We start from the raw sequence: 13,340 nt of genomic DNA, 5'->3' as shown, positions 1-13,340 counted from the left end.
GTGAGACTGGACTCGCTGCAGGTACCACAGAAGAAGAACCCCGACCTAGGCGTGTGCGCCGTCGCTCACGCCTGTAACCCGCTCTTACCCAGAATGCAGCGGTGTACTCCACTCGTGTCCACACCCTCGGCCGCTACGTCTTCATCCTGCACTACCAGCAGCCGCTACACCCCACCTACCCGGTCCAGGTCCAGGTCAACGGGGGCCGCATCTGGCAAGGTGGGCCGCCAGAGGGAGAGACTGCTTGACCACGCCATTTATTGTTTTTATTCTGTCAGGTCACGCCAACGCCTCCTTCTGTCCGCACGCACACGGCTGCCGACAGGTCCTGGTGTCCGAGAACCAGATCATCCTGGACGTGACCGACCACCAGCTTGTCCTCACCGTGCAACTTCCTGCCGGCAAAACTCTGTGGCTGGTAAGTTGCCATGGCAACAATGTGAGGAGGATAAATGTACTTTGCGCGTTTGGCTAGCTGGCCTGAACTGATGGAGGCACAGTACACGCTAGCCAGGCTACCAGGAAGTTAACCAGAATACCAGGATGTTAGCCAGGCTACGGGGAAGTTAGCCAGGCTAGCAGGAAGTTAACCAGGCTACGAGGAAGTTAACCAGGCTAGCAGGAAGTTAACCAGAATACCAGGAAGTTAGCCAGGCTATGGGGAAGTTAGCCAGGCCATGAGGAAGTTAACCAGGCTACGAGGAAGTTAGCCAGGCTAGCAGGAAGTTAGCCGGGCTAGCAAGAAGTTATCCAGGCTACGAGGAAGTTAGCCAGGCTAGCAGGAAGTTAGCCAGGCCATGAGGAATTTAATCAGGCTAGCAGGAAGGTAACCAGGATAGCAGGAAGTTAGCCAGGCCATGAGGAAGTTAATCAGGCTAGCAGGAAGTTAGCCAGGCCACGAGGAAGTTAATCAGGCTAGCAGGAAGTTAACCAGGCTAGCAGGAAGTTAGCCAGGCCATGAGGAAGTTAATCAGGCAACGAGGAAGTTAACCAGACCACGAGGAAGTTAGCCAGGCTAGCAAGAAGTTAGCCAGGCTATGAGGAAGTTAGCCAGGCTAGCATAAAGTTAGCCAGGCTAGCAGGAAGTTAACCAGGCTATGAGGAAGTTAGCCAGGCTAGCAGGAAGTTAGCCAGGCCATGAGGAAGTTAATCAGGCTACGAGGAAGTTAGCCAGGCTAGCAGGAAGTTAACCAGGCCATGAGGAAGTTAATCAGGCCACGAGGAATTTAGCCAGGCTAGCAGGAAGTTAGCCAGGCTATGAGGAAGTTAGCCAGGCTAGCATAAAGTTAGCCAAGCTATCAGGAAGTTAACCAGGCTACGAGGAAGTTAGCCAGGCTAGCAGGAAGTTAGCCAGGCCATGAGGAAGTTAATCAGGCTACGAGGAAGTTAGCCAGGCTAGCAGGAAGTTAGCCAGGCCATGAGGAAGTTAATCAGGCTAGCAGGAAGTTAACCAGGCTAGCAGGAAGTTAGCCAGGCCATGAGGAAGTTAATCAGGCTAGCAGGAAGTTAACCAGGCTAGCAGGAAGTTAGCCAGGCCATGAGGAAATTAATCAGGCTACGAGGAAGTTAACCAGACCACGAGGAAGTTAGCCAGGCTAGCAGGAAGTTAGCCAGGCTATGAGGAAGTTAGCCAGGCTAGCAGGAAGTTAGCCAGGCTAGCAGGAAGTTAACCAGGCTATGAGGAAGTTAGCCAGGCTAGCAGGAAGTTAGCCAGGCCATGAGGAAGTTAATCAGAATACGAGGAAGTTAGCCAGGCTAGCAGGAAGTTAACCAGGCCATGAGGAAGTTAATCAGGCCACAAGGAATTTAGCCAGGCTAGCAGGAAGTTAACCAGGCTATGAGGAAGTTAGCCAGGCTATCAGGAAGTTAACCAGGCTACGAGGAAGTTAGCCAGGCTAGCAGGAAGTTAGCCCGGCCATGAGGAAGTTAATCAGACTACGAGGAAGTTAGCCAGGCTAGCATGAAGTTAGCCAGGCTAGCAGGAAGTTAACCAGGCCATGAGGAATTTAGCCAGGCTAGCAGGAAGTTAACCAGGCCATGAGGAAGTTAATCAGGCTACGAGGAAGTTAACCAGGCCATGAGGAATTTAGCCAGGCTAGCAGGAAGTTAGCCAGGCTAAGAGGAAGTTAGCCAGGCTAGCAGGACATTAGCCAGGCTACGAGGAAGTTAGCCAGACTAGCAGGAAGTTAGCCAGGCCATGAGGAAGTTAATAAGGCTATGAGGAAGTTAGCCAGGCTAGCATAAAGTTAGCCAGGCTAGCAGGAAGTTAGCCAGGCTAGCAGGAAGTTAAACAGGCTAGCAGGAAGTTAGCCAGGCTAGCATAAAGTTAGCCAGGCTAGCAGGAAGTTAGCCAGGCTAGCAGGAAGTTAAACAGGCTAGCAGGAAGTTAGCCAGGCTAGCATAAAGTTAGCCAGGCTAGCAGGAAGTTAACCAGGCTATGAGGAAGTTTGCCAGGCTAGCATAAAGTTAGCCAGACTATCAGGAAGTTAACCAGGCTACGAGGAAGTTAGCCAGGCTAGCAGGAAGTTAACCAGGCCATGAGGAAGTTAGCCGGGCTAGCAGGAAGTTAGCCAGGCTAGCAGGAAGTTAACCAGGCCATGAGGAAGTTAGCCAGGCTAGCAGGAAGTTAGCCAGGCTACGAGGAAGTTAGCCAGGCTAGCAGGAAGTTAGCCAGGCCATGAGGAAGTTAATCAGGCTACGAGGAAGTTAGCCAGGCTAGCAGGAAGTTAACCAGGCCATGAGGAAGTTAATCAGGCCACGAGGAATTTAGCCAGGCTAGCAGGAAGTTAGCCAGGCTATCAGGAAGTTAACCAGGCTACGAGGAAGTTAGCCAGGCTAGCAGGAAGTTAGCCAGGCCATGAGGAAGTTAATCAGGCTACGAGGAAGTTAGCCAGGCTAGCAGGAAGTTAGCCAGGCCATGAGGAAGTTAATCAGGCTAGCAGGAAGTTAACCAGGCTAGCAGGAAGTTAACCAGGCTAGCAGGAAGTTAGCCAGGCTAGCAGGAAGTTAGCCAGGCTAGCATTATTAGTCCAGGCATAATTAGATATTATTACAGTTTAAAAGATATGTTTTTTCACTGTCAAAATGACTTAAAAGCATTTTATTGAGACATTTTGGGGGCCACATGAAATGATGTGGCCCCCGACATGAAATGACGTGGCCCCCGACATGAAATGATGTGGCCCCCGACATGAAATGATGTGGCCCCCGACATGAAATGATGTGGCCCCCGACATGAAATGATGTGGCCCCCGGGCCTTGAGTTTGAAAGCTGTGTCCTACTCGTTCTTCTTCTTCCTGGCCCACGCCTTCGTCATCCTCACCGGACTCTCTGCTGACTTTGTCCAGGACTACGTGTTGGTGGTCCCAGAGTCCAGCTACACTTCCAGCTACCTGAGCGAGGAGCCGCTGGACAAGTCTTATGACTTCATCACCAACTGTGGACTCAACACTTTCTTCATCAAGTTAGTACATAATATTACATAATAGTCTCTCATCTACTTACTACATAATATTACATAATAGTCTCTCATCTACTTACTACATAATATTACATAATAGTCTCTCATCTACTTACTACATAATATTACATAATAGTCTCTCATCTATTTACTACATAATATTACATAATAGTCTCTCATCTACTTACTACATAATATTACATAATAGTCTCTCATCTACTTACTACATAATATTACATAATAGTCTCTGATCTACTTAGTACATAATATTACATAATAGTCTCTCATCTACTTAGTACTATATATGATTATAGTGTCTGATCTACTTAGTACATATATATGATAATAGTGTCTGATCTACTTAGTACATATATATGATAATAGTCTCTGATCTACTTAGGAAATATATATGATGATAGTGTCTCATCTACTTAGTACATCTATATGACAATAGTCTCTGATCTACTCAGTACATATATATGATAATAGTACTTAGTACATAAATATGATAATAGTCTCTGATCTACTCAGTACATATATATGATAATAGTACTTAGTACATATATATGATAATAGTCTGTCATCTACTTAGTACATATATATGATAATAGTCTCTGATCTACTTAGTACATATATGATAATAGTGTCTGATCTAATTAGTACATAATATTACATAATAGTCTCTGATCTACTTAGTACATATATATGATAATAGTGTCTCATCTACTTAGTACATATATATGATAATAGTCTCTGATCTACTTAGTACATATATATGATAATAGTCTGTCATCTACTTAGTACATATATATGATAATAGTACTTAGTACATATATATGATAATAGTACTTAGTACATAAATATGATAATAGTCTCATCTACTTAGTACATATATATGATAATAGTGTCTGATCTAATTAGTACATAATATTACATAATAGTCTCTGATCTACTTAGTACATATATATGATAATAGTGTCTCATCTACTTAGTACATATATAAGATAATAGTGTCTGATCAAGTTAGTACATATATAAGATAATAGTGTCTGATCAAGTGAGTACATATATAAGATAATAGTGTCTGATCAAGTGAGTACATATATAAGATAATAGTGTCTGATCAAGTGAGTACATATATAAGATAATAGTGTCTGATCAAGTGAGTACATATATAAGATAATAGTGTCTGATCAAGTTAGTAAATATATAAGATAATAGTGTCTGATCAAGTTAGTACATATATAAGATAATAGTGTCTGATCAAGTTAGTACATATATAAGATAATAGTGTCTGATCAAGTGAGTACATATATAAGATAATAGTGTCTGACCAAGTGAGTACATATATAAGATAATAGTGTCTGATCAAGTGAGTACATATATAAGATAATAGTGTCTGACCAAGTGAGTACATATATAAGATAATAGTGTCTGATCAAGTGAGTACATATATAAGATAATAGTGTCTGATCAAGTTAGTACATATATAAGATAATAGTGTCTGATCAAGTTAGTACATATATAAGATAATAGTGTCTGATCAAGTTAGTACATATATAAGATAATAGTGTCTGATCAAGTTAGTACATATATAAGATAATAGTGTCTGATCAAGATTAATTACCCAATTTATTTTGAGCGAGCATGCTTCTTTACCTGAAAGTGGGCGTGTCAGTGATCAGCTTCATGCTTACCACTTGCCTTCAGAATACACCTAACGGGATACAACTGCTGCTAAACATGCTGCTGTTATCATTAAACCCCTTTAGCATGTCAACAAAACCTTCTTTCCTAAATAAATCAATATAAATGCTAGGCTATATTGCCAAAAGTATTTGGCCACCTGCCTTGACTCACATGTGAATTAGAGCGCCATCCAGTGGAATAGTCCAAAATGTTTTGCTGTCCTGGAGCATTCAAAGTTCCTTTCACTGGAACTAAGGAGCCTGAAAAACAACCCCACACCATAATTCCTCCTCTACCAAGCGTACAGTCAAAGGTTTATTAATTTGAAGCAACAAAAAAATGTCTGGACTGTGCTGACTGACCCGGTGTGTCGCCCCCCCTACAGTCCGACCAGCGCCTCGCCGTTCTGCCTGAGCTCGGCCACGTCGCTGTCGGCGTTCTTCAACAACGGGGCGCTGCCGTGCGCCTGCCACCAGGCCGGCGCCGAGAGCGAGGCCTGCGAGCCGTTTGGCGGCCAGTGCCGCTGCAGACCCCACGTGATCGGCCGGGACTGCTCCATGTGCGCCACGGGGTACTGGGGTTTCCCCCGCTGCAGACGTGAGTGTGCCATACCTCCCGTAACGCCACCTTCTACCTGAGGGGCGGCGATAGTGAGACACGCGTGGTGTTGTGCTGTGTGCAGCCTGTAACTGTGGAGAGCGGCTGTGTGAGCCTCTGTCAGGCCAGTGCATCTGTCCTCCCAGGACGCTGCCGCCCGAGTGCAACCGCTGCGAGCCTCACACCTTCGGCTGCCACCCGGTGGTCGGCTGTGAGGTCTGCAACTGTTCGATGCCCGGGATCCTCACGCCCGACGTCAACTGCGACACCCTCAGCGGCCAGTGCAGGTCAGGGAGGAAACATGTCTTTTATTGTGTTGGGGAAGTCATTATTTATCAAGTATAAATGAAAAAGGTTTGTACAAATCATAAGTGAAGTAAATCAACAATTACATTTAAAACAAAAATAAAAAGGTGATTAAAAATGATGGTTAAAAGTTGCATTAATCAGCCATGCAACTGAAGAGTAGGGACATAACAAGTCAGTGATATACTGAGGGGCCCCACCATGCAACTGAAGAGTGGGTAATAACAAGTCAGTGATGTACTGAGGGGCCCCACCATGCAACTGAAGAGTGGGTAATAGCAAGTCAGTGATGTGCTGAGGGGCCCCACCATGCAACTGAAGAGTAGGGGCATAACAAGTCAGTGATGTACTGAGGGGCCCCACCATGCAACTGAAGAGTAGGGGCATAACAAGTCAGTGATGTACTGAGGGGCCCCACCATGCAACTGAAGAGTAGGGGCATAACAAGTCAGTGATGTATTGAGGGGCCCCACCATGCAACTGAAGATTAGGGACATAACAAGTCAGTGATGTACTGAGGGGCCCCACCATGCAACTGAAGAGTAGGGACATAACAAGTCAGTGATGTACTGAGGGGCCCCACCATGCAACTGAAGAGTAGGGACATAACAAGTCAGTGATGTACTGAGGGGCCCCACCATGCAACTGAAGAGTAGAGGCACAACAAGTCAGTGATGTACTGAGGGGCCCCACCATGCAACTGAAGAGTAGGGACATAACAAGTCAGTGATGTACTGAGGGGCCCCACCATGCAACTGAAGAGTAGGGACATAACAAGTCAGTGATGTACTGAGGGGCCCCACCATGCAACTGAAGAGTGGGTATTAACAAGTCAGTGATGTACTGAGGGGCCCCACCATGCAACTGAAGAGTGGGTATTAACAAGTCAGTGATGTACTGAGGGGCCCCAACATGCAACTGAAGAGTGGGTATTAACAAGTCAGTGATGTACTGAGGGGCCCCACCATGCAACTGAAGAGTAGGGACACAACAAGTCAGTGATGTACTGAGGGGGCCCACCATGCAACTGAAAAGTGGGTATTAACAAGTCAGTGATGTACTGAGGGGCCCCACCATGCAACTGAAGAGTAGGGACACAACAAGTCAGTGATGTACTGAGGGGCCCCACCATGCAACTGAAGAGTGGGTAATAGCAAGTCAGTGATGTGCTGAGGGGCCCCACCATGCAACTGAAGAGTGGGTATTAACAAGTCAGTGATGTACTGAGGGGCCCCACCATGCAACTGAAGAGTAGAGGCACAACAAGTCAGTGATGTACTGAGGGGCCCCACCATGCAACTGAAGAGTAGGGACATAGCAAGTCAGTGATGTACTGAGGGGCCCCACCATGCAACTGAAGACTAGGGACATAACAAGATAGTGATGTACTGAGGGGCCCCACCATGCAACTGAAGAGTAGGGGCATAACAAGTCAGTGATGTACTGAGGGGCCCCACCATGCAACTGAAGAGTAGGGACATAACAAGTCAGTGATGTACTGAGGGGCCCCACCATGCAACTGAAGAGTAGGGACATAACAAGTCAGTGATGTGCTGAGGGGCCCCACCATGCAACTGAAGAGTAGGGACATAACAAATCAGTGATGTGCTGAGGGGCCCCACCATGCAACTGAAGAGTAGAGGCACAACAAGTCAGTCATGTGCTGAGGGGCCCCACCATGCAACTGAAGAGTGGGTATTAACAAGTCAGTGATGTGCTGAGGGGCCCCACCATGCAACTGAAGAGTGGGTATTAACAAGTCAGTGATGTGCTGAGGGGCCCCACCATGCAACTGAAGAGTGGGTATTAACAAGTCAGTGATGTACTGAGGGGCCCCACCATGCAACTGAAGAGTGGGTATTAACAAGTCAGTGATGTACTGAGGGGCCTCACCATGCAACTGAAGAGTGGGTATTAACAAGTCAGTGATGTACTGAGGGGCCCCACCATGCAACTGAAGAGTGGGTATTAACAAGTCAGTGATGTACTGAGGGGCCCCACCATGCAACTGAAGAGTGGGTAATAACAAGTCAGTGATGGACTGAGGGGCCCCACCATGCAACTGAAGAGTAGGGACATAACAAGTCAGTGATATACTTAGGGGCCCCACCATGCAACTGAAGAGTAGGGGCATAACAAGTCAGTGATGTACTGAGGGGCCCCACCATGCAACTGAAGAGTAGGAACATAACAAGTCAGTGATGTGCTGAGGGGCCCCACCATGCAACTGAAGAGTGGGTAATAACAAGTCAGTGATGTACTGAGGGGCCCCACCATGCAACTGAAGAGTAGGGACATAACAAGTCAGTGATGTACTGAGGGGCCCCACCATGCAACTGAAGATAGGGACACAACAAGTCAGTGATGTACTGAGGGGCCCCACCATGCAACTGAAGAGTAGGGACATAACAAGTCAGTGATGGACTGAGGGGCCCCACCATGCAACTGAAGAGTAGGGACATAACAAGTCAGTGATGTACTGAGGGGCCCCACCATGCAACTGAAGAGTAGGGACATAACAAGTCAGTGATGTACTGAGGGGCCCCACCATGCAACTGAAGAGTAGGGACATAACAAGTCAGTGATGTACTGAGGGGCCCCACCATGCAACTGAAGAGTAGGGACATAACAAGTCAATGATGTACTGAGGGGCCCCACCATGCCACTGAAGAGTGGGTATTAACAAGTCAGTGATGTACTGAGGGGCCCCACCATGCAACTGAAGAGTAGGGACATAACAAGTCAGTGATGTACTGAGGGGCCCCACTATGCAACTGAAGAGTGGGTATTAACAAGTCAGTGATGTACTGAGGGGCCCCACCATGCAACTAAAGAGTAGGGACATAACAAGTCAGTGATGTACTGAGGGGCCCCACCATGCAACTGAAGAGTAGAGACATAACAAGTCAGTGATGTGCTGAGGGGCCCCACCATGCAACTGAAGAGTGGGTATTAACAAGTCAGTGATGTACTGAGGGGCCCCACCATGCAACTGCATGTGTTGTGTGTTTTGTACACACTTTGACAGGATGAAAGAAACACAGTGATTGTATTTATTTGTGTGTGTGTTTATGTTTTTCACTCTCTAGATGCAAAAACAACGTTGTGGGTCGCCAGTGTGACCGCTGTGCGTCCGGTTTCTATGGTTACCCCAACTGCCGGCCATGTGACTGCAACGAGGCGGGCACAGAGGAGCGGGTGTGCGACTCCTACACGGGGCAGTGTTTGTGCAAGGTCAGCACTTTAGTGCAGAAGAGTTGTCACTATTTTAGTGGCAGTCTTGAGGCCACAATCAGGTGTGTTTGCTCTGCAGGAGAACGTGCAAGGTTCTCGTTGTGACCGCTGCAGAGTGGGTACCTTCCACCTGGATCCCACCAACCCCAAAGGATGCACCAGCTGCTTCTGCTTTGGCGCCACGGATCGTTGTCGCAGCTCGGAAAAGAGACGAACTGAAGTAATCCCTCTTAATCAAGTCTCAAACTTCTTTTTCTGCCCTTCTTACACCTTTTTTTAACCTGTCTTCAACCAGTCTTAAAACAGTCTTAAACAAGTCTGCAACCCATCTTAAACTTCTTTTTCTGCCCTTCTTACACTTTTTAACCTGTCTTCAACCAGTCTTAAAACAGTCTTAAACAAGTCTTCAACCCATCTCAAACTTCTTTTTGTGCCCTTCTTACACTTTTTTTAACCTGTCTTCAGCCAGTCTTTGTCCCCTTTTAAACTTCTCTTGAACCCATCTTCAATAACCCTTAAATTAGTGTTAAACTTGTCTCAAAACAGTCCTAAACCATTCTAAAAACCTCTTCAAACGCTCTAAAAAACTTTCCTTCCTCTCAAACCTGGCTTAATTCTCTTAAATACTTTTTCAACCTCTCTTCAACCTCTCTTAAAATATTTCTTAAACGCTTTTTCAACTACTCTTCAAACCTTCTTAAAATTTTCCTAAACAGTTTTTCCAACTGCTTTTCAACCCCTCTTAAAATGATCTTAAATGCTTTTTGAACCTTTCTTCAACCTCGCTTCAACCCCTCTTGAATTTTTCTTAAATCCCTCTTCAACCCCTCTTAAAGTTTTTATAAACCCCTCTTCAACCCCTCTTATAATTATCTTAAATACTTTTTCAACCTCTCTTCAACCCCTCTTAAAATTCTCTTAATCCTTCTTCAACGTCTCTTCAACCTCTCTTAAACTTTTCTTAAACGCCTTTTCAACCCCTCTTAAAATGATCTTAAATGCTTTTTGAACCTTTCTTCAACCTCGCTTCAACCCCTCTTGAATTTTTCTTAAATCCCTCTTCGACCCCTCTTAAAGTTTTTCTAAACCCCTCTTCAACCCCTCTTATAATTATCTTAAATACTTTTTCAACCTCTCTTCAACCCCTCTTAAAATTCTCTTAATCCTTCTTCAACGTCTCTTCAACCTCTCTTAAACTTTTCTTAAACACCTTTTCAACCCCTCTTAAAATGATCTTAAATGCTTTTTGAACCTTTCTTCAACCTCGCTTCAACCCCTCTTGAATTTTTCTTAAATCCCTCTTCAACCCCTCTTAAAGTTTTTATAAACCCCTCTTCAACCCCCTCTTATAATTATCTTAAATACTTTTTCAACCTCTCTTCAACCCCTCTTAAAATTCTCTTAATCCTTCTTCAACGTCTCTTCAACCTCTCTTAAACTTTTCTTAAACGCCTTTTCAACCCCTCTTATAATTATCTTAAATGATTTTTCAATCTTCCTTCAACATCTCTTCTACCCTTCATAAAATAATTTTAAATCCTCTTTAACCCTTCTTAAAGTATTGTAAACCCCTCTTCAACCTCTCCTCAACCCCTCTTAAAATAACCTTAAATGCTTTTTTAACCTCCCTTCAACCCCTCTTACAATTATGTTAAACACATTTTCAACCTCTCTTCAACCCCTCTTAAATTATCTTAAATCCTTCTTCAACCTGTCTTCAACCCCTCTTAAAATGTTCTCAAACGCTTTTCAACGTCTCTTCAACCTCTCTTAAACTTTTCTTAAACGCCTTTTCAACCCCTCTTATAATTATCTTAAATGATTTTTCAATCTTCCTTCAACGTCTCTTCTACCCTTCATAAAATAATTTTAAATCCTCTTCAACCCCTCTTAAAGTATTTTAAACCTCTCTTCAACCTCTCCTCAACCCCTCTTAAAATAACCTTAAATGCTTTTTTAACCTCCCTTCAACCCCGCTTACAATTATGTTAAACATATTTTCAACCTCTCTTCAACCCCTCTTAAAATGATCTTAAATCCTTCTTCAACCTGTCTTCAACCCCTCTTAAAATGTTCTCAAACGCTTTTCAACAGCTCTTCAACCTCTCTTAAACTTTTCTTAAACGCCTTTTCAACCCCTCTTATAATTATCTTAAATGATTTTTTAATCTTCCTTCAACGTCTCTTCTACCCTTCATAAAATAATTTTAAATCCTCTTCAACCCCTTTTAAAGTATTTTAAACCTCTCTTCAACCTCTCCTCAACCCCTCTTAAAATAACCTTAAATGCTTTTTTAACCTCCCTTCAACCCCTCTTACAATTATGTTAAACACATTTTAAACCTCTCTTCAACCCCTCTTAAATTATCTTAAATCCTTCTTCAACCTGTCTTCAACTCCTCTTAAAATGTTCTCAAACGCTTTTCAACGTCTCTTCAACCTCTCTTAAACTTTTCTTAAACGCCTTTTCAACCCCTCTTATAATTATTTTAAATGATTTTTCAATCTTCCTTCAACGTCTCTTCTACCCTTCATAAAATAATTTTAAATCCTCTTCAACCCCTCTTAAAGTATTTTAAACCTCTCTTCAACCTCTCCTCAACCCCTCTTAAAATAACCTTAAATGCTTTTTTAACCTCCCTTCAACCCCTCTTACAATTATGTTAAACACATTTTCAACCTCTCTTCAACCCCTCTTAAAAGTATCTTAAATCCTTCTTCAACCTCTCTTAAAATGTTCTCAAACGCTTTTCAACCCCTCTTAAATTATCTTAAAAGCGTCGTCAACCTTTCTTCAACCCCTCTTAAAAGTATCTTAAATCCTTCTTCAACTTGTCTTAAACCCCTCTTAAAATTATATCAACCGCTTTTCAACCCCTCTTGGATGATCTTAAAAGCGTTTTCAACCTTTCTTCAACCTCTCTTCAACCCCTCTTAAAATTATCTTAAACCCTTCTTCAACCTGTCTGCAAGCCCTATTAAAATGTTCTCAAACGCGTTTTCAACGGCTTTCCAACCCCTCTTAAATTGTCTTAAAAGCGTTTTCAACCTTTCTTCAACCTCTCTTCAACCCCTCTTGAAATAATCTTAAACCCCTCTTCTACCCCTCTTAAAGTTCTTTTAAACCCATCTTCAACCTCTCCTCAACCCCTCTTAAAATTCGCTTAAATGCTTTTTCAACCTCTTTTCAACCCCTCTTAAAAGTATCTTAAATCCCTCTTCAACCCCTCTTAAAATGATCTTAAACCCCTCTTCAACCTCTCCTTAACCCCTCTTAAAATTTGCTTGAATGCTTTTTCAACCTCTCTTCAACATCTCTTAAAATGATCTTAAATGTTTTTCCAACTTCTCTTCAACCCCTCTTAAAATGATCTTAAATCCCTCTTCAACCCCTCTTAAAATGATCTTAAACCCCTCTTCAACCTCTCCTTAACCCCTCTTAAAATTTGCTTGAATGCTTTTTCAACCTCTCTTCAACATCTCTTAAAATGATCTTAAATGTTTTTCCAACTTCTCTTCAACCCCTCTTAAAATGATCTTAAATCCCTCTTGAACCCCTCTTAAAGTTCTCCAAAAGCCCTCTTTTAGGCCTCTTAAAATGATCTTAAACCCCTCTTCTTAACCCCTCTTAAAATTTGCTTAAATGCTTTTTCAACCTCTCTTCAACATCTATTAAAATGATCTTAAATGCTTTTTCAACTTCTCTTCAACCCCTCTTAAAATGATCTTAAATCCCTCTTCAACCCTTCTTAAAGTTCTCCAAAAGCCCTCTTTAAGGCCTCTTAAAATGATCTTAAATGCTTTTTCAACTTCTCTTCAACCCCTCTTAAAATGATCTTAAATCCCTCTTCAACCCCTCTTAAAGTTCTCCAAAAGCCCTCTTTAAGGCCTCTTAAAATGATCTTAAATGCTTTTTCAACTTCTCTTCAACCCCTCTTAAAATGATCTTAAATCCCTCTTCAACCCCTCTTAAAGTTCTCCAAAAGCCCTCTTTAAGGCCTCTTAAAATGATCTTAAACCCCTCTTCTTAACCCGTTTTAAAATTTGCTTAAA

At 43.5% G+C, this 13,340-nt stretch overlaps 1 protein-coding gene across 2 annotated transcripts in view; it reads left to right on the top strand.

Annotated features, from left to right (window-relative positions):
- The window catches only part of lama5 (laminin, alpha 5), a 201,957-nt gene that overhangs the window by 102,192 nt on the left and 86,425 nt on the right, over positions 1–13,340 (top strand). For both annotated transcript variants that reach the window (XM_061902574.1, XM_061902575.1), the window contains exons 30-37: positions 1–21; positions 93–219; positions 279–418; positions 3,349–3,464; positions 5,536–5,747; positions 5,833–6,034; positions 9,143–9,287; positions 9,367–9,507. The exon at positions 1–21 is cut by the window's left edge and continues 127 nt beyond it. In XM_061902574.1, the coding sequence (XP_061758558.1) occupies positions 1–21; positions 93–219; positions 279–418; positions 3,349–3,464; positions 5,536–5,747; positions 5,833–6,034; positions 9,143–9,287; positions 9,367–9,507 (1,104 nt within the window). The remainder of the gene's footprint in view (positions 22–92; positions 220–278; positions 419–3,348; positions 3,465–5,535; positions 5,748–5,832; positions 6,035–9,142; positions 9,288–9,366; positions 9,508–13,340) is intronic.

Source organism: Nerophis ophidion, linkage group LG06 (genome assembly GCF_033978795.1).
Source record: "Nerophis ophidion isolate RoL-2023_Sa linkage group LG06, RoL_Noph_v1.0, whole genome shotgun sequence".
Taxonomy (NCBI): domain Eukaryota; kingdom Metazoa; phylum Chordata; class Actinopteri; order Syngnathiformes; family Syngnathidae; genus Nerophis; species Nerophis ophidion.
Note: the sequence above shows the minus strand (reverse complement) of the source record. Positions and strands in the feature narration are given on the sequence as shown.